The sequence below is a fragment of the Xenia sp. Carnegie-2017 genome, unplaced genomic scaffold (assembly GCF_021976095.1).
Source record: "Xenia sp. Carnegie-2017 unplaced genomic scaffold, XeniaSp_v1 HiC_scaffold_13, whole genome shotgun sequence".
NCBI classification, from domain to species: Eukaryota; Metazoa; Cnidaria; class Anthozoa; order Malacalcyonacea; family Xeniidae; genus Xenia; species Xenia sp. Carnegie-2017.
In genome coordinates, this window is record NW_025813436.1 from 11065388 (window position 1) to 11083505 (window position 18118).

The window sequence follows — 18118 nt, forward strand, 5'->3', positions numbered from 1 at the left end:
TTTTTGTCATTGCACTTGCTCGCTGCTGTTCTTCCCGCTTAACAAGACTGAGTTGATTCATCTGTAGTTTTATGAGCTTACATGACATTGTGTATGCATCGAACACAAATGAATCCTAAAGGACATTTTGCATCTTTATAACGATTCTTTCTTGGGACTGAGAGTATTTTAGATTAATAACTATTAAAAGCACAAGCGTAGACAAAAGATAAAACAAAGATAAGTAACAAAGCATGTGACATAAGCATCGACATAAGCGCAAGCATAAGGAAAAAATTCAAGCATAAGGTAGGATAAGAACAAAAGAACAAAGACGATTTAAAGAAAATCTCAATGTCTTTGTCTTTATAAACCTCTACAGCAATAGAAACAAAAGTCTCCACGTTTGTGCTTATTTTACTGGTGTGAACCAAGGCTTTAATTGTTTATAAGTTGATGGGTTGATGTTATTTTCTTTTATCCCATGGGTTTTCAATGTACCGATTATAAAAAATGTATATAAAAAACACCTTTAAAATTAACGTATTGGATGCATATATTATACATCTTTGTTTAGTAGCACAAAAGCTTTTCTTCTCCTGGGAATATAACACTAAAGCCAAGTTTTCACTAGTGGCATAAGCACAAGCGATAAAACAAAGGTAAGCATGTATTCTCCAGAGATTGGAGGAAAAAAAGAAAAATGGCGTTCAAACAATCATTAAGAATTTCAAATTGACATAGTATTCAGTCTCAAAAATCACTTCCATCTGGGCGAAAACATTAGAAATTTAGAATGTACTAACTATCTTTCGTAGTTTCCCAGACCTTGTTGACTTTCCTTTTATTTCATTAGTTCGTTTGCAGTCAGAAAAATCTTGCTTCTCCGAGCATAGTGAATATGTTGGTTCTGCTCCTTTTGAATTTGTCGACTTCAAACTAAGGAAAGTTTTGCCTGAAATTGAAGACAATTGTTTTAAATACATTTCAATTACGAAGACAAAGTTTAATTTTATCATTTTATGCAAAAAATTTGAAAGGCAGAAATGCTGTGGCGTAGGAAAAACTTTCATTTTTTCTGCACCTTTTGTTGAAATGAGAACAAGTAGAAATACATACACAAAATTAGATGTCCACAGAAGCGCTTTACCTGTTATCTAAGAAGTGCTTTTCGGGCGAAAGTTTTATTCAAAGAGTATTTTTAACAAAAAATCTTGCTTGAAAATGCCGTTCTTTTTCAAACAGAGTAACAAAAACAAATAAAAAATTTTTGCCCCTGTAATAGAGAATTGGGGGGGGGTACAAAATCAATCGATTGTGATTGGAAGATCTGTACTCGAATCCAAAAGTGAAAACTTTAAACGAGAATTTCTTATTAGAAAATAGAAACAATCCTTTGTGCAACTGCTATAAAAATACACTATCCATAATGATGAAATGAAGCATTTCAACCACAAGGGAAAATGTCCAAAAAGTCAGACATCATCAAACAAAACAGACTTGTCCCCAGGACTACACAAATATCCAAAATCAACGGACATCGGTTGCTATGGTATCAGATGTAATCAATACAAGCGTACAAAAGATGCTGTATATTTTCTGAATAAAAATAGCCCTAAAACGCACACACTCATCAGTATATTTATGATAAATAATATATAGTGTCGCACTCTAGACAATCGATCGAATAAAAATGAAAAACAGGAGGGAAAATCGCGAAGAACGTGAGTTTCATCGAAAACAATTTGCTATGCTATGATGAAGTTACTTTTATTTTTGTTCTTTTTCCGTTTCTTCGTTTGATTTCTGTTGTTGCAATGAAATCGCTTTATAAAGGAGAAAAGATCTTCAATCACACAACAAATTCAAAATGCCAAATTAACTTCAAAAGGAGGAACAAAGATAAAGAAGAGGGTATTGTTGATTTAATCAATTTTGCTGTTCAGGACAGCTGTTACTCACGTTGCCTACAGGAAGTGATTTTATAAATTTAGGAAGAGGAAGATTCAACACAGGCTGGTGATGAACTAGATGAGTGGACTCAGGTAATTAACTTGATATTTATAGCACTTCCATGACTTGACATACGCAGTCAATCAGATTACCTTGTTGGATTTTCAAATACTCCACACACTTCAATACGAAGTTGAAATTAAGAGGTTGATTAAGCTCACTTCTAAATTTACTGTATTTAATCTTATCATATAGCCGAAACAGTTGATCAAGCCCAGTGACCAATTGGAACTAACCGAAGCTCAACTTCAAGAAGAATTCACCAGAATACTAACAGCAAACAACCCTCATGCACCGAACAATATTGTCAGATTTAGCTATAAGGATAAAACATTCAAGCCACTTTCAAGTGTTGATCAACTTGCTGTTCATTTTTCTATGGATGGGTAGGAATTAAGCATTTGGCATTATAATATTAACTGCATTTTTTGGTTGTTCATCAAAGAATCTTGTTTTCTGGCTATTTTTACTCAAAACCAAATCAATTTAATGAGTATTATAATGTCTAGTAGAATAAACTTCATAAAGGAATAGCCATTACAGCTTATTTTAACCACAAGTACTTTTTATGTTTAGAAACATGCTTCATAGAGAATCAGATGAAGCAAAAAGACAGTTGACAAAACAAGGAATAGCAGTAGGTTCGTTAAAAAGTGGATTTCATCTAAACTAATTTATTCCATAAAGCTTATATGACATTTATTAATTGTTATCATGGTGTAGTAGATAGGTATTAGTGAAATTTGTTCGAGCTTGTGGCTATAGCATTGAGTACGAGTTCAGTTTTTATAATATCAACTTTTTAAGGATCAGACAGTGAAGAAGAGGAAGAAAATGAGGAAGAAGAAACACAAGCTGATGTAAGGTCACAAAATATTGTGCATGATCTTTGTTCATTACCTTGCAGTTAATGAATTTTGATTAGATCACATCAATTGCTCTTTTGAATGCACAAAAGAAAAAATAAAACCTATGGTCAGCAATAGTCATATCTAACTTCTTTTGCTCATCAGGATGGAGGCAAAGAATCTGCTGAAAAGACAGAGTCATCTCTCACTCATGATGGGGAAAAGAAATTGACAAACCAATTCAATTTCTGCGAAAGAGCATCACAAACATACAACAATCCTTATAGGGTACAGTTCATCTTTAATATGCTCCACCCCCCTCCCATCTTTAGCAATATTTTTCAAAGGCATCTATTCTGGTGTGATACTTGACTGGAAAGATTGCAGGCAAGTTTATGCTTGCGCTGTAGAAACCTTAATGACCTCACTGCCTGCACACAATTTAATAACCAAGTTAAATCTTATAGAATTTTGAGCAAATTTGTTATCTTCCCAGCAGAAATAACACAAAATTAATTTGCCCGCATGATTTGCAAAGTTTTCAGTCTGGATATGTTATATCATTTACTGCATACACAAAATGTAAAATGAAAAAAAGATGCTTTCCAACTATACAAAGCCTTAAGATTTTTCAAAATTTTCTTACTTGGCACCAGTCGCACCAGAATGTTTGCCTTTGGAGTTTTCCCAGTAATATTGCTACTTTCAGTAGCATGGTCTGCTTAGTCTAGTCTTGATAAGCAGTTGAGGCAATAGGCTAGCTACCCTCCTTAATTGATACATGTTTATAAATACACGTTATAGAAAACAACTCATTTAGAAGGAATTTAATATGGTAGAAATGCATTTGGGAATATTTTCTTATAAGTCGTCGAGGTGACTACGTCACTCTGCAACCATGTAAGGTTGAATAAAGACCAGCTTATAATAGTAACTTTATAAAGCGTTCTGAAAAGGTCATGATTTATTTATTCACGAAAACAAAATTTGTTATTGCTGAATTGATGTTTTAATTTATTGATTGTACATTTGTAGATCGTATCTTTTTGTCTTTTTGAAACAAAAATTTCACACAGAGTTGATAGCGCTATCCAGATTTTGTGCAACAAACCCAAATGATAGCGCTATCCAGACTTTGTGCAACAAACCCAGAAGATAGCGCTATCCAGACTTTGTGCAAAAAACCCAGATGATAGCACTATCCAGGCTTTGTGCAACAAACCCAGATGATAGCACTATCCAGACTTTGTGCAACAAACGCAGAAGATAGCGCTATCAAGACTTTGTGCAAAAAACCCTGAAGATAGCGTTATCAAGACTTTGGGCAAAAAACCCTGAAGAAAGCGCTATCAAGACTTTGTGCAACAAACCCAAATGATTGCGCAATGTACATTTCGTGCAACCGACCCCATGACACTAATTTCTTCAGAAATACTTTTTTTTCATTGCTTACAATAAAGAAATATTCACATTTCCTGACTAAATATATAGGCTGGCTATGGACGCAGTTACTTGACTTTACTTTTGCTATCAGATTGTCAGTTGAGCAAATTTATTAAAAAAGGCTCGTTAAATATAGGAGAGGGAAACACAAACGGAACCTCCACCAAGAGCCAACTTCTCTGCAACGGCTAATCAGGTTTCTTAATTCATCATTTCTACTCACAGATAAAAACTAACAAGAAAGTGAACTTAAATAACCACAAGTAGTAAGAATCCACAGAGAATTCCACTGTGAAATCATATTCACCACAAAATATATCCACCATCAGAAAAATGTACCATAAGATCTTCAGGGGAAATCCATCATAAGATCATTTAGAGAAATCCACCTTAAGATTATGACGAGAAATTCATCGTAAGATTGTCATAAGAAACTCACCAAAAGAGACATCCACCATAAAAAGCACATCAGATATAATAAATATGATCGGCAATGATAAAGCATTATGGTTTTGATGAAAGTGTAGAAGTATATGATGTTTGATCTGTTTGGTCTTGTTCACCCTGTTTGTGTAGTGGGAAATCTATGATGCATATGTTGAAGACCTGCGAAGACAAGAGAAGAACAAAGAAAAAGAGACAAGGAAATCGAACAAGAAGGACGACGACAAGAAAAAGAAATTAAGTCAGATGGACAGTCAGGTAATGAATGTGATTTATTACAGGTATGAATTCCATGCAACCAACTTAGGTATCGTTGATAAACCATCTACTAATATAAATTAGGAGGCATCATTTGAATAAACTATCGTACATACAAATAACCGACACTGGGGAAAGTAATTAACTTTCGGACCTTTCTTGCAATTTCTTGTTTCGGCATTACAAACCATCGACTAAAGTAGGTTTGTTTGTTTTGGGTACAATGGTAAGAAATAAAACAGTACAGGAGGAGGGGGGAGGTGAGAATGACCTTAAAGGGTGCAATGGTAAGAAATAAAACAGTACCGTATTGGGAGAGGTGTGAGAATGACCTTGTAGGGTGCAATGGTAAGAAATAAAACAGTACCGGAGGGGGGTGAAAACGACCTTAAAAGGTGGAAATGTGTAATTGAATCAATCCGCAAAAGAATTGTAGAATAACTCATAGTTCTGTAAACATTTGATTGCTATACACCCATATTACAGCATCTCACAGAGGGAGTAGGTTGATGCTACCATTTGTCTTAAAGTTAAATTATGTTAAAATGATCCCGCAGTTTAAGCAATTAATGAATATGTATAGATTTATATTTCATGTTATATTCGGAATCAGGGTGACGATGTGACGCGAATTGCAAGACCAGCAAAAATCGTTGAACGTATGGTAAATCAGAACACTTTCGACGAGTACGCTCAAGGTATTCAACATTTAGTTGATAATTCTTAGTTCTTTTGAGACCCATAGCTCTAGATATCAAATCTTCATATAGTCGATAGGTGTTCATTCTTCCTGGAATTTTTTATGATCTCATCGTATAAAATATTCACGTGTATTCGATAATTGTTCGTTCTGCTGTGCCCTGAGACTCATTGCTCAAGCCATAAATTTTCACCTAGTCGATAATTATTTGTTCTGCTGAGAGCCATAACTCAAGGTAGATTCTTTGCATTTTCTATAGTTGTTCATTCTGTCTGGAAGTCCATAGCTTATCTATTAAGTCTTCATCTAACCAATAGTTGTTATTTCTGTTGAGACCCATACTTCTAAGTATAAAGTCTTTACCCAGTCGATCATCATTCGTTCTGCTGACTCAAAGCTCGGGGTAAAATCGTCATTTAGACAATAGTTGTTAATACTGTTCACACCAATTGCTCTCGTTATAAAGCCTTCATTTAGTCAAAAGTTGTTCTGCTGAGACCTATAGCTGAAGGTATCAAATCTTCACCTAGTCAATCATTGTTCATTCCACGTGGAAACTGCAAATCTAGTCGATATAGTTGTTTGTTTGACTAAAACCCGGAGCCCAAGTTTGGGTCTTCAGTCTTTACTTAATTCACAGTTGTTGGTTTAGCTGAGAACCGGGTCAAATCTTCCCATAAGGCCTGAAAGAATTTCCACGATTTTGCCTCGATTTTGTTAGGAGTTTATCATGGTAATACTTCTTGTTGTAAAATCGAGCCAAACTCTAACTTCGACCTAAAGCATTTCTTTAAGATATTTTGTATGTGGAGAGATTAGAATTGTACACCTTACAATAATCATTCTAAGATGACTTGCAGATATTTCTTAGCAAGGTCGCGGCTTAATCATAAAACGTCTTTTAACAGTCAACTTTTTTTGCAGATTTCAAGTATTGGCAAGACGCCTCAGATGAATACAAGGAACAAGAAGGTAGTCTGTTACCGTTATGGAAATTTTCTTATGAAAAATCGAAACGTCTTGCCGTCACTGCCCTTTGCTGGTGAGTTTAATATAAGTTGTTCAAGTTCACTGCGTAAAGTGTGTCAATGAATGTGTAACACTACTTTTACCATAGTCCGATCTATCTTTGTTTAGCGTGTAACACTATCGTCACCTGAGTCAACTCTATCTTTCTTTAATATAAGTTGTTCAAGTTCATTGCGTAAAGTGTGTCAATGAATGTTTAACACTACTTTTACCATAGTCCGATCTATCTTTGTTTAGCGTGTAACACTATCTTCACCTGAGTCAACTCTATCTTTCTTAAATCTGTAATATTAGCTACAAGAAAGTCAACTCTGTCTTTGTTGAATGTGTAACACTATAGCTTCACCAAAATCAACTTTATCTTTCTTGACTAAAGTCCACACTATCTTTCTTTAATTTGTAACACTAGCTTCACCGAAGTCAACTCTATCTTTCTTGAACGTGCAACTCTAGCTTCACCGTTTTACACAACTTCTGACTTTTAGAACATTGAAAGAAGAAACAGAAAGTATTTTTAATACTTTCTTTAGTTTTATTCCGTCATTTTTCAATCAAAAAACGATTCAAAATCCTTCAAAATGTATCAACTTCACTATCTTCACCCAAGTCAACTCTATCTTAGTCGAGTGTGTGACTCTGGCTTCACCCAAGTCAACTCTATCTTTGTTGTGAATGTAACACTGGCTTCACCCAAGTCAACTCTATCTTTCTCGAGTGTGTGACATTAGCTTCACAATAGTCAAGCATCTTTGTGTTTACTTTACTTCTTTTATCAAGGAACCACAAATATCACGACCTCTTTGCTGTCAGTCATGGATCATGTAAGTATACTTAAAAAGCGCTGTCTGGATTGAGACATTTTTTAAATTAAACTAAAACAGGGTGTAGGTTATTGGACATTTCACAACCTCAACGTGTTGAGAAGTTTTCATGCGCAAAAATTATGCAGCGGAATTTTGAAGATTAGTGTATCAAAAATTTTATCAGTTGATTATCAGTAGCGCCGAAATCAGTGAATTGATTAATTAACCAATACGTTAACTTATTATTCATTAATCGATCAAACAGGATAGTTGATTTTATAGATAACTTTCTACAATATAAAATCAGTTACGGTCACTTAAAGTCCTCAAATCCAATTCCCTCTAACATTTCAAGTAATTATATAAGCAAGATTATATTTCTATACTAATTAAGTGGGATTTTTTCCCTTTTGAAGATGATTTCCTGAAACAATGCCACGGAATGATCTGTTTCTACAGTTTGAAAAATCCTTCGCATCCAGAGTATGTATCAACGTTATTGATTTTCACGAATTTCAGTTGCACAAGCACTTCAACTAGAAATTGGGAATTGAACAAGAAAAACACAACTATGTCTCAATAATGTGCATAATGCCGAATTGCTCAACATGAAAATGCTAAATTGCACTCTGTGTAAGCGATTGTATATAGATTTGATAAAAATTAATACTTTATAACACTTAATATGTTTTAGATACATCTTTCAGACAGAAAGTGGAGTGATGTGCTTGGATGTACATCCTGAACATTCTAATCTTGTCACCGTTGGTTTTTACGATGGTAAATGACGATAATAATGATCTAAGGAGTGACATCCCCCCGTCTTGATATCTGGGTACACATGGGTACGCGAGTGGCCTAAAGTTTCAGCTTCCTTTTATTGCTGTCAGTTTTGAGTACACTCATATAAAGGTGTAAGGAAGCTAACTCAGTCAGTCCTAGGACTCTAAATTCTATTTGTAACTTTATACGTAAACTGAGCTCGAATGACTGGAAAATTATCGTTGCTTGATCAAAACAGAATTTTCACTAGATTATCGTTATAACAATAACTATATAACAATATTAAGTGTCGAAAGAAGACTTTCAAATAATGATATAATATATAATATATATATTATTACGTATAGGAAGCGTGGCCGTGTACTCAGCGTGCGATAAGCAGTCGAAACCGTTGTATTGCTCAACAGCAAAAACGGGAAAACACACAGATCCAGTATGGGAGGTATGTTTGGCAAAGAATTGTGATCAGGAAATTTTATGTGCTCAGGTGGAAAGTTTATAAGTAATGATAATATAGGTGAGATGGCAGAAAGATAATTTGGACAATAATCTCAATTTCTTCTCTGTTTCATCTGATGGTCGAATTGTTCAATGGACTATAGTCAAGGTACACAACGCTGACAAATAGTGATAGACTGCTTAAATAATGCCTGACAATAAAACCAGTTATTTTGAAAGATTTTGAATCCGTTTTTTTAATTGAAAAAATGACAGAATAAAACTGAATAAAAGCATCAATTACATTCTGTTTCTTCTTTAAATGTTCTTAAAGTCAGAAGTTGGGTAAAATGTTCATTTGTTGCTCATGTGCCTTGCACAAAAAGACAGCCTCCCCTTTAACTTTGATGAATATATTTCATGCAATTATATTTCGTTCCATAGAGCGAACTTCACTACACCGACATCATAACGTTGAAGTTAAATACCGGTGATGCAAATGATGGCGATGGTTCGAAACTTGAAAGTTTAGGTAAACGAAATATATGCTTTGTTTTACCGAGTTTTGGTTACATGATCAAAAGAGAATGTTCTTGTTGTGAACAATTAAAAAAACTTTTACGAATAGATTTCACCTTTTACATTCATCTCTGTAATCAATAATAAATTAAATTCAGCAAAACCAGAACACCGACTGTACTTAAGACGAGGTTCAATACTGAGTTTTTGGTAAAAATATTCTTCAAAAGTGGAAACACAAAGTCTAAACTGAACTGTGCAAATCATCTTGTCGTGTATCCGATCTACAGATATCTAGCATATCGTATTTTTCATAGGTTGTGGGACAGCCTTCGACTTCCATAAGACAACGGACTATCTGTTCTTAGTGGGTACGTTGACAATAAATTATACTGCGCTCTGAATTTCAACTAACTTCAGACAATTGATCAGTGTCTTACACTTGATGATATCATAAGGGACAAAAATAATTTCAAGTCGATGTTATGTGATGTAAGAAGTTGTTTGTCTCTATAATAGTTCAAAATATATATCTCGAGACTGTCCTCATTCATCCCTCCCCCTTGCCATTATTTCCAGCCACTCCTATTAGTCACGTGGTTGCCTCATATATCATTTGTGATAGTTTTGGTATTGTTGTATAGGCACTGAAGAGGGGAAAATCCACAAGTGTTCAAAAGCTTACTCAAGTCAATTTTTGACAACATTTCAGGTACTTCAAAGTTCTGCTGTATAAAAACTACGAAGAACTTCATGTTAGATCGACGTCCATTATGTTGTCATATGCACTTACCAAAGACTGATCATCTCTGCATGGGTTTACAATAATAAACAGTTCCTATTGTTTTTAACGATAAAAGATGCAAACTACGTGATATAAATGAGCTATGATTAAATTGTATCATACACGCTTAGATGCTGGTCATCTAGCATCGTATGTTTACAATACGCATGTTGCTGCGTGTTTTTTTTGCACGCTCGTACTATCTTCATTTGTAATAATTTATTCATTCGCATATATGATGAATGAATTATATTCAAACGAAACTTGACTCCAAGCATCTTCGTGTACCCTTTTCCTCCCCTCTCCCTGCATGTAATGTTCGTCCAAAGTTTCTCTCCTCAAAAACTTTGTCATAAACCATTTCAGGCTCATCATATGGCCGTGTATGCCGTCAAGTGGAATCACTTTCACCCGAAGACTTTCATATCGTGTAGTGCCGACTGGACTGTCAAAGTTTGGGATCATACATATAAGTATGCTTTCAATCGATTAAACTTCGCTTTCTTGGTATTTCTCGGACCGAGGCCTATCTAAGCCCTCTTCAGACAGCGCACCCGTTAAACAAGCCCCTAAATTTTTATACACTTTAACACCACAAGATCTTGGTCTAATGTGAAAAATTTAAGAAACTTATTTCAGTTGTGACCACACTATCAAAGTCGATTACAAAGTGTGAACAGAAATTCAGAAACTGAAAACAATTTCCTCATTCTCACCCACACTTATTGATGACGCAATATTATATAACGGATAATTTCTCACGAATGTTTGTTTTAATCAACATGTAATAGATTATTCTTTATGTATTTCAGCGAAGCAATGTTTACCTTTGATATGAACAATTCGGTTGGTGATGTTGCATGGGCACCTTATGCTTCCACCGTTTTTGCTGCTGTGACGGCTGATGGGAAGGTACGTCGTCATCTGTAAAACAATAATTTTGTTGATAATGTGCATGGGTGGATTTTCATGATTTTCATGGGGCGGGGGGTGGGGGTGGTGAGGCAAAGGGGTTCCACTCCCCAAATATCATATTTCATCACATTGTTCAAGCCTTCAAGGAACATTTAAACCCCCTCCCCATATTTTCAGCGAAACCAATTAGTAGTACAGTCGAACTGAGTTTTTCTGGGCAATGCTTCAACTCTTTACTCTACATTTGGTGGCTACACTACCCAACTGCCACTAAAATCTAGACCCTTTGTCTACCATCACTTCCTGACCAGCTAACTCCCTTATTTTTTGCGCTATCCATGTAAAAATCAGGAAATGCGTTCACGAGAAAGTGTGCTCTCTTAGAGAAGACATCTTTCTACGGTAGGCTTGTCTCTAAAGCGGACAATGTGATTGGTATATGGCATGCATGTCTTTAGAACGGACAATGTGATTGGTTACATGTTTGTAGATGTTGATCGTCAAGAAATCGATTTTGAAAAGAACGTCCAAACATCAGTCTTTCTCAGGGTTGCACTGACATGAACGATCAACATCCGCCAACATCTAACGATACTCTAGCGTTCAAACCATCCACTTTAATAAGATTGGCCCCAAGAATGTCTGCTTTAGAAAGAGTTTACTAGAGATTCAGGAATGATTGCTTTGTTTTAGGTCCATGTTTACGACCTTGCTGTGAATAAGTACGAACCAATATGCGAGCAGTCAAGTACGTAATATCTTAATTCTGGTTTTGTTAAGTCAATTTTTTCTTTAATCAGAGGAAACTTAAATATTTGAAAATCTAGTTGGTCTGTTTGCAATCATAGGATTTTATAAACAGTTCATTCAAAAGAAACGGGTATAGTCACTATCCGGATTTTCATGCAGCTTGTGTAACCAGAAAAAATCAAGTCTAGCCATAGAAATTTCCGCAGTCCATTTTCAGAGAAATGATCAACCTTTGATCGGAAGATACACTTTGGCAAATGTCACATAAAGCGACAAGCAAATTTTCCATCTTAACTCTAATTAATACGAAAAATTCTTTCTGGGGTTGATAAAAAGTAAAAACGTGTCTTTAATGTTTTACCATTCGCGCTGTACGTGTGTAGCTATAGAAAGATAATACGTATTTATGTGACTAACTTTCAGTCGTTGCAAAGAAAAAGACAAAATTGACACATCTGTCCTTTAACCCGGTCCATCCATTGGTCATTGCCGGTGACGACAGGTATGAAGGGGAATTACTTGGGATTTTAGTGTACATATGTATACAAACAACAAACAAACAAACAACATTTGTATACCGGCCAGTATTAATCCCCGCCAGGGGGGTTGACCGGTCCATGAATTTTTCTACGCCAAACGTCTTTATCTCTCGCCATATCTCTCGTTATACCCATCGCCTTCATATCACTGTTCACAGCATCCATCCATCTCTTTCTCGGTCTACCTCGTTTGCGGACTCCATCAACATTCATATGCAACGTTCTACGAATTTCAGCACTTTCTTCCCTCCTTTCCACATGCCCAAACCACCTCAAACGCTGGCGCCTTACCCAATTCTCGATACACTCAACACCAACTCTTTCTCTAATCTCTTCACTTCGAATCCTATCCATCAACGTTACACCACACATCATCCTAAGCATTCTCCTTTCCATCGACGCCAATCTTCTCAGGTCCTTAGTGTACATATGTATATAGTTGAATATTGCAAGAGATTTCCATTATGGTGTTCATCCCATTTTAAAGAGTTCAAGGTGTTCTTTAGCTTCGGGTGGAATTTCGTAAATGCATGAGTGAAATTTTGAGCGAATCCAAAGCAACAGAAATTTAAAGGATGTTTGCTATTTTGGACCTTCATGCATTTGTTCAGAAATGAAATTTCATTTATTGTTCTCATGAATGAACACAAAATATTTCCATAACAGGAAATCCGTATGAAGCTGGCATCGTTACCATTTAAAACCCATACTTTTACAATTTGATATAATAAAGTAGAAAACGACTCATAATTTTCTATGTTGTTGGTGGTTGTTACACATTTCGCCCTGCTGTTTTGGTTTAAAAGAAACCAACCAGTCACGTTCAAATATTCTTTCATTTTTTGCTATACCATTACAATTTGAAAGCAGTTAGGGCTCCCTTTAGCGAACTATACTTTTAATTATTCTTTTAATTTACTTTACCCCACATTCATGTTCGTTGAACCATCCACGTCAAAGCTACTATAACAGAATTCTACGTCTCCTCTAACATTTCCTTAGACATTATCATACATCGACTTTGAAGGATTTTTTAGCACGAAATTTCTACTTTTCTAAATTATTTCAGAGGTTATGTTTCCTCGCTAAAACTTTCACCAAATTTAAGAAAAGCGACGGCTCCAAAGGTAAACATGATAGAGACGAGAGAAATTCTGGCTTAGGTAAGACTTTTTTAAGCAATTTATTTGTTTTATACAGGAAAAAGCCAAAGGACCAGAAAATGAGATTGCGAAGATGGACAAGTTGTTAAGTTTGGTGCGAGAGCCGTCGGATAAAAACAACTGATTTTCCGCCTTTTTGAAAGAATGAAGTCTATTTAACTCTTTGTAGTCTTATGTCCACCTTTTTTTAAAACGTATTTGGATATTTTGTAAATAGATAAGAACGAGAATGGACTTGTGTTGTTTCAGGTTATTTGTTTACCTCTATAAACCTTCGACTCGTTCAAAACAATAAATCATCATTTTCGCCAATTGGTTCAGGTTCTTTGAAGATTTCAATGCCGTAAAAGAATATATAAACATTACCTATTCACTAATTTTAATGACTTACGTCAATATTCTTGCCATTTTAATCGCCAGTAGAAAGAAAAACGATGTCTAAGACTCCAAGGATTTTCCGTCAAGCTCATCCATCTTGAATTGAAACTCATGGCGGGCTTTCTCTTTGTACGTCAGATTTACGAGTATTGATCTTTGGACAGGAAGTCAATTCTTACTTCCGGTAGAGAAATTCATTGTTACATCAGTGATGAATAACATTGTTGTCTTCGAATTTTTACGAAGTCTAACGGTTTGAAAGTACGGCTTCTATAGTAAAATTACCATGATTTTTCAGCCCGAAAAAATTTTTTTTCCTCAAAAGTCGAAATAAGCAAAGAAAAGCCTAGAATATTTTTACTTGAGACCATGGCGGAGGAAGACTTATGGATTTTCGGTTACGGCTCCTTGATCTGGAAAACGAACTTTCCCTACAAAGAAAAAGTGGTCGGTCAAATTCGCGGCTATGCTCGAAGATTTTGGCAAGGCAGTACTGATCATAGGGGTGTTCCAGGAAAGGTAATTTCTTTTCGAGAACAACGCAATTTTAATGATATTCATAATTGCATTCGTAATCAATACACCACTATTATCATTCTTGTAGCCTGGAAGAGTGGTCACTCTTGTCGAAGATCAAACGGTATTTCAGATTACAAATTCTACAAATCCACAAGTAGTTGCTCTTTGGCGTTCTATAATTCATCATTCTTTACAGTGAATGTTTGACTTACCCAATATGCCACATTCACTCAATATGTCTCATTTACCCAAAATGTCCCATACACTATATGTCCATATACTCCATAAGTCCCATATACTCCATAAGTCCCATAGACTCCATATGTCCCATAGACTCCATATGTCCCATTTACTTATTATATGTCATTTACCCAATATATCGCAGGTATTGTGAGAGGACACAACAAAGAGACCTTAATGAACCCTCCTCAGTCATAACTATATCCTCCACATAAATAATGTACACACAGGATAGTTTCTTATATGGCCAATTTGGACATCCAAATAAAGCAAAAAAAGTGCATTACACCTCTTTAATTAACATCTTGTTGATGTGTTTCAGCTCAAAATTAATTGAGCTTATGCAAAGGACCTTTAATTGTGATGTTGCAAGGACAATTATATTTACAATAACATGTTTTTTTTATAGGAAAATGTGACTGGCATTTCCTTCAAAGTGGATAGGCATATGAAAGAACAAGTCCTGGAATATTTGGACTACCGTGAGAAAGGAGGATATCAATTGGTTCAAATGCTTTTTTATCCTGACACAGACAATTGCAAACCTTTTAACGTACAAGTGTACTTGGCCACTGAGAAAAACCCGAACTACTTAGGGCCTGCAACTGAACGTGACATTGCTCAACAAATTATCAAATCAAATGGACCGAGTGGTTCAAATTTAGAATATTTTCTCAAGTTGATCGAGAGCTTAGAACAACTAGGACCATCACATGTAAATGAACATTTGAAACAAATAAGCATTCACATTGAGAACACAACAGTATGCCAAAAAGCGTGACATTGGCTGGAAATATTGTATGGAAAAAATAAGTGACGTAAATGGTGTTAGCATGTATTTCGTCATTAATTATTCAAAGCAGGGCTACCCTTCTTTCCTAGAAGGGCTACACTTCCAACTTCGTATGACTCCCCAGACGCCAACGTGGGTGGAATAATTAAGATGTAGATTGCCTATCAGCTAATCTCAGCGCTGTCTGATTAATCCTGCGAGACAGCTGATTTCACTGTTCATATTGCATTCTAAAAAAATTTTTAAACTTTGATTAACATCTCACATCGAAACCGATTGTTTTGCGCTCAGCAGACCATTCCAAAATGGTTTATTACTTTGACATATCAAGAAAGGAGCCGATCGAAGATTATTACGATTTGGGACGTGAACTTGGAAGGTCTGTAATTCGCCTGCCTCTTCCAGTCAATATTCATTATCCCAATGCAGACCATCAAAACTGAATGTTTTTTAGAGGCGCTACCTCCGTGGTAAGGTTGTGTACTCAAAAAGGGACTACAAATGAGTACGCCGTGAAAATTATGGAGAAAAATGTATGAATATTTTGTTGTTTTTAATTTCGTCGCGCATTTTAGTTCTTCTAAAGTCGCAATGACAGCTTAATAATAATAATATATTACAGACAAGGGCTTTTCTAATTAATTTTAATGCACTAAGCAACTAGAATGCAGCAATGCGATGTTTTGATTTTCATTTATCACTCGCAAGTTAAAGTGTATCATTTCTGATTTCCTCTGTACGGAATAAATAGTTGTGATTTTATGTACACAGCAAGTACAAACTCAATACAGGACGCAACGTTTGAGTTATTGCTAAGATACTGTACAATATACGGAGCGGAAGTTTTGATAAACAGTTATAGTAATTTATTCAAGTGTCTATAAGTGCACTTATGTATTGTTAACTGCTTTTAGAACTTAGATTTATTTTTATGTTATCTAGCGAATAGATGTGTTAAGTAATAATCGGTCGCTTCATTCGTCAAGCACGAGAAAAATTAATTCTGTACATCTTAGGTGGATACAAAGTTGATTCAAACAGAAATTGGAATACTCTTGCGGTTGAAACATCCGAACATTGTACGAGTTATATTTTTCATTGTCTTCTCATTTTGTACCCCGAGATCCCCGTTTCGATAAGAATCAACATCTGCCTGATTTTTTATCAAGATTCAGTTGAAAGATCTATTTGAGACAAACCAGCATTTGTACATTATCTTGGAGCTTGTTAAAGGTGGAGAGCTGTTTGAGAGGTAAACTATGGAATATCAGGTTACATGCAGTGATGCAAATATATATGATGGTACACGAGTAATGTCATTCAGTCAACCATTTTTAAAAAGCAAATTCCGAAGAAACAAGACATCTAGAGATTACAAAATATGAATCAGAGCAAGACGAGAAGTGAACTGTAAATTTTCAACTTTATCTCAAAGTCATCCTAGGACAGAATATTTTGTATTCTCAAGATGTTTTGTTTCTTTGGAGTTTGTTTTTTTACTATATTTTTATAAATTGTTGGCTTGACATGGTTTTTAGTTAACCATAGATTGTATGTAATCATGCAGAGTAGTTGAACGAGGATGTTACACGGAGAAAGATGCAGCAGTTGCCCTCCAAGAATTATGCAATGCTATTGCTGTAAGTATGCCATGAAATTGTCTTATCATTGAATAAATTTCAGACTTTGACTGCAAAAATTTCTCAGTTCTGAGGTAGTATGCTCTTAACTACTTTCCTCAATCAATGCTAATGTTTTGGCGGTATTTTTTAGTATCTACATGAAAATGATGTTGTACACCGTGATTTAAAGGTTAGAGAATGTGACATTTTCATTTCTTTGATCACTGTGAACTATATTATTTTTCGAACAAAAACATTGTTTTTTCTAAACGACACTTTTTAGCCTGAGAATCTCCTCTATGCCACGGAAAGAGATGATTCGGCACTTAAGTTGGCAGATTTTGGACTATCAAAGATGTTGGGCAATAACGTGATAATGCAGACAGTGTGTGGTACTCCTGGATACTGTGGTATGTTTGTGATCATATTCCACTGATTTTCTACCATAGTATTTGGCTAGTATGCTTGACATGTTTGATTTATTTGTCTTGTATTTTAGCACCGGAGGTTTTGATAGGAAAAAATTATGGCCGTGAAGTTGACATGTGGGCTGTTGGTGTTATTGCGTATATATTGTAAGTGTGTGGTATTTAATTCACGTATATCTACATAGAAGAAATCTCCAAATCCTCTGTAGGAGTAGAATTTATTGTAGTAGCAATAGGAATCAATTTCTGATTTCACGTAAATGTTAATGCCCAGAATTAAGCTTTGAGTAGAGCAGTTGAAATTGTCAAAGCATCCAATGAGCACCTTAATATATTGTACATACATCAGCCAAGACCTTGGGAAATATTTAAGAACAGAGTCGCTTTAAAACATATCCTTACACTTCATTACATTGTATATTTTATGGCTGTCTTTTAAGTAGGCATTCATATTTGCATGTAGGTATTGGATTCAAGTTTCCTCAATGCTCTGGGCTCATTATGTAGTCCAGTCTATCTATAAGGTCATTAGCTACTTAAGTACTATTACATATTACTATCCATATGTACTATTGTATTTTCATCCTTATGCAAATCAGTGTGCGAATTAGTTCAGAAAAAACGATGTGCAATTTTTTTGACAAAAGTGTTTCTTTAGAGGCATAAGCAAGTCGATATTACGTTATTTATTATATAGCGCTAATTGCTAAATTAATATTTTTAAATGTGA

At 35.2% G+C, this 18118-nt stretch overlaps 3 protein-coding genes and 1 long non-coding RNA gene across 4 annotated transcripts in view; 3 read left to right on the plus strand and 1 right to left on the minus strand.

Moving 5' to 3' along the window:
* Positions 1-18118, minus strand: part of LOC124456282 — a 20141-nt gene continuing 2023 nt past the window's right edge. Inside the window, exons 2-4 of the long non-coding RNA XR_006952201.1 lie at positions 10869-10965; positions 808-934; positions 1-180 (exon numbers count right to left, since the gene is read on the minus strand). This is a non-coding gene — a long non-coding RNA (uncharacterized LOC124456282). The remainder of the gene's footprint in view (positions 181-807; positions 935-10868; positions 10966-18118) is intronic.
* Positions 1235-13720, plus strand: LOC124456123 (dynein intermediate chain 2, ciliary-like). The gene is made up of 25 exons (XM_047006660.1): positions 1235-1703; positions 1816-1893; positions 1974-2024; positions 2188-2378; positions 2569-2633; positions 2800-2852; positions 3006-3128; positions 4420-4479; positions 4860-4985; positions 5599-5683; positions 6610-6727; positions 7492-7535; positions 7934-8000; positions 8212-8297; positions 8648-8742; positions 8818-8907; positions 9183-9270; positions 9575-9628; positions 9902-9969; positions 10408-10514; positions 10854-10953; positions 11650-11704; positions 12130-12208; positions 13315-13372; positions 13446-13720. Exons 4-25 carry the CDS (start codon positions 2371-2373, stop codon positions 13530-13532), a joined length of 1716 nt encoding a protein of 571 aa, XP_046862616.1. The 5' UTR covers positions 1235-1703; positions 1816-1893; positions 1974-2024; positions 2188-2370; the 3' UTR covers positions 13533-13720.
* LOC124456241 (putative glutathione-specific gamma-glutamylcyclotransferase 2) lies at positions 14032-15383 on the plus strand. Its single transcript, XM_047006730.1, has 3 exons — positions 14032-14305; positions 14391-14426; positions 14955-15383. Exons 1-3 carry the CDS (start codon positions 14156-14158, stop codon positions 15324-15326), a joined length of 558 nt encoding a protein of 185 aa, XP_046862686.1. The 5' UTR covers positions 14032-14155; the 3' UTR covers positions 15327-15383.
* The window catches only part of LOC124456188 (calcium/calmodulin-dependent protein kinase type IV-like), a 4173-nt gene continuing 1438 nt past the window's right edge, over positions 15384-18118 (plus strand). The window contains exons 1-8 of the mRNA XM_047006691.1: positions 15384-15717; positions 15793-15871; positions 16355-16417; positions 16508-16590; positions 16906-16978; positions 17112-17150; positions 17244-17370; positions 17460-17535. Of these exons, the coding sequence (XP_046862647.1) occupies positions 15644-15717; positions 15793-15871; positions 16355-16417; positions 16508-16590; positions 16906-16978; positions 17112-17150; positions 17244-17370; positions 17460-17535 (614 nt within the window). The 5' untranslated portion in view covers positions 15384-15643. The remainder of the gene's footprint in view (positions 15718-15792; positions 15872-16354; positions 16418-16507; positions 16591-16905; positions 16979-17111; positions 17151-17243; positions 17371-17459; positions 17536-18118) is intronic.